At 37.9% G+C, this 1,968-nt stretch overlaps 1 protein-coding gene across 1 annotated transcript; it reads left to right on the top strand.

Moving 5' to 3' along the window:
• Positions 1-999: 999 nt before the first annotated feature.
• LOC145689571 (uncharacterized) lies at positions 1,000-1,398 on the top strand. Its single transcript, XM_081763750.1, has one exon. It carries the CDS (start codon positions 1,000-1,002, stop codon positions 1,396-1,398), a length of 399 nt encoding a protein of 132 aa, XP_081619876.1.
• The last annotated feature ends 570 nt before the right edge of the window (positions 1,399-1,968 follow it).

Here is a 1,968-nt window from a genome sequence, read left to right as displayed (position 1 = left end):
TGTTTTCGCGACTACTATTTCTCACATTACAGGCTTCAGTTTCAAAGGTCCATAAGTCCAGAACCAATGGAGCTCCTCCGTGGCTAAGCGGTTAGCGTACGCGCCTTTGGCGTGGGAGGCCCGGGTTCGATTCCCGGCGGGAGCTCATGTGGTTCGAATTCCACGTTAATCAGTAGGTCCACGTCTCATATAGCCTCGCTGCTGAAAGGGACGCTAAACTAAAATCAACTCAACTCAACTCCAGAACCAATGGATCGATTTTCAAACGGTTTGCAGTTTTGGATCCAGCATCAAAAACTACATAAGCACATGCATTTTCATTCCATTCTGAGACAGGTGGTTGTCAAATGAGACATATCCTGGCTGAAGTGAGTGGAATGACCCATTCGTCAGACATGCCGTTGTAATCAGTAAAAAAGTAGTTTCAGTAAGGTTTTTTTTTTTTCAGTTACTGAGTTGTTGGAATTTTCTTCAGCCCAGAAGTGCTCATTGACTTTTTAGGTAAACTCTACAATAAGCAGCCTTCTCTCTCGGAAATATATATACACTTCAAAACGTGAATTGAACATGGTAACCGTAATGTGGTCATAATTGCTTTCTTCAGTCGTGGTTTTCAGAAATTGGTTTAAAATACGTATTTATCAAGAGATCATCACAGAGCCTATAACAGTTGAAAAAAATGTTCGGGAATCATGTAATCCTGTGTAACTAATTTTGTTGACGCTCAATCAAATTTGCCGTAACAACGTTGAACTGTAATCTGGAATGAAAAGTAATGCGAATACTTTTTGTAGTTTATACCGCGCGTTAGTACAAGCTAATAATAAAATGCCTTTCTCCACGTTTCAGTTAATTACAAATGAAAGCTCTTCACTTCTGAAGATATTCGTGTATTTTCCGAACTTTACATTTTGATAATTACGTACATACAAACGAAATATATTAAAAACGAAACAGGATATCACGGACAGTGTAAATAGTAACCAAATCAATAAGGTGATGCAGCAAATGGGTATTCCCAATAAGCTGATTAATTTAACCCAAATGATAATGCGCCAAACAAGCGCTAAAGTAAGAATAAGAAATGCTGTAAGTCGAGAATTTCAGTATTACAAAGGAGTCAAGCAAGGAGGCGGGCTATCCACCACGCTCTTTATTATAGCACTGCACGCAGCTGTACAGGAAGTAGACAAAAGAGGCTCAATTTTCACCAAAAGCACCCAGATATGCGGATACGCAGATGATATTGTAATAGTGGCTAAAACAGAAAAAGATCTGGCGGAAACATATCAAAGATTAGAAGGAGAAGCAAATAAACTTGAATTAGAAACAAACGTCAACAAAACAAAATACATGGATGTCACTAGGAAACCGAGAAATTTAAAAAGAAAAGCATAGTTATACATGGGAAAGAATTCGGAAGAGTGAGCTCGTTTAAATATTTAGGTATTTCAATCAACGAACAAAACAAAAAGGAAGGAGCGATAAGATAGGATACACATGGGAAACAAGGCTTACTACGCAAATATGCAACTAATCAGAAGCAAACTCATAAACAGGAAAACCAAGGTTACCATCTGCAAAACCTTAATCAGGCCAATCGTAACGTACGGAGCAGAAATATTTGTCATGAACAAGGCAGAAGAAGAAGCGCTACGAAGATTCGAAAGAAGAAGAATACGCAAGATATACGGCCCAATGAAAGAAGACGTTATATGGAGAATAAGGAGCAATGAAGAAGTAAACAATATATTAAAAAATGAAGATATTGTAAAGTTTATTAAATTTCAGCGAATAAGATGACTAGGCCATGTACAGAGAATGCCAGAATCGAGAATACAAAGGAAAATAATGAAAGAGCAAATATATTCTGTAAGAAGGAAAGGAAGACCAATGACAAGGTGAATAGACGACGTAACGGAAGTTCTAAAACGATTAAAAGTGAAGAGATGGTGGGAGATCGCCAAG

The sequence above is a fragment of the Thermobia domestica genome, chromosome 7, assembly GCF_964235325.1.
Source record: "Thermobia domestica chromosome 7, izTheDome1.hap1.1, whole genome shotgun sequence".
Taxonomy (NCBI): Eukaryota; Metazoa; Arthropoda; class Insecta; order Zygentoma; family Lepismatidae; genus Thermobia; species Thermobia domestica.
The sequence above is the reverse complement of the archived record's forward strand: the minus strand, read 5'-3'. Positions and strand labels throughout refer to the sequence as shown.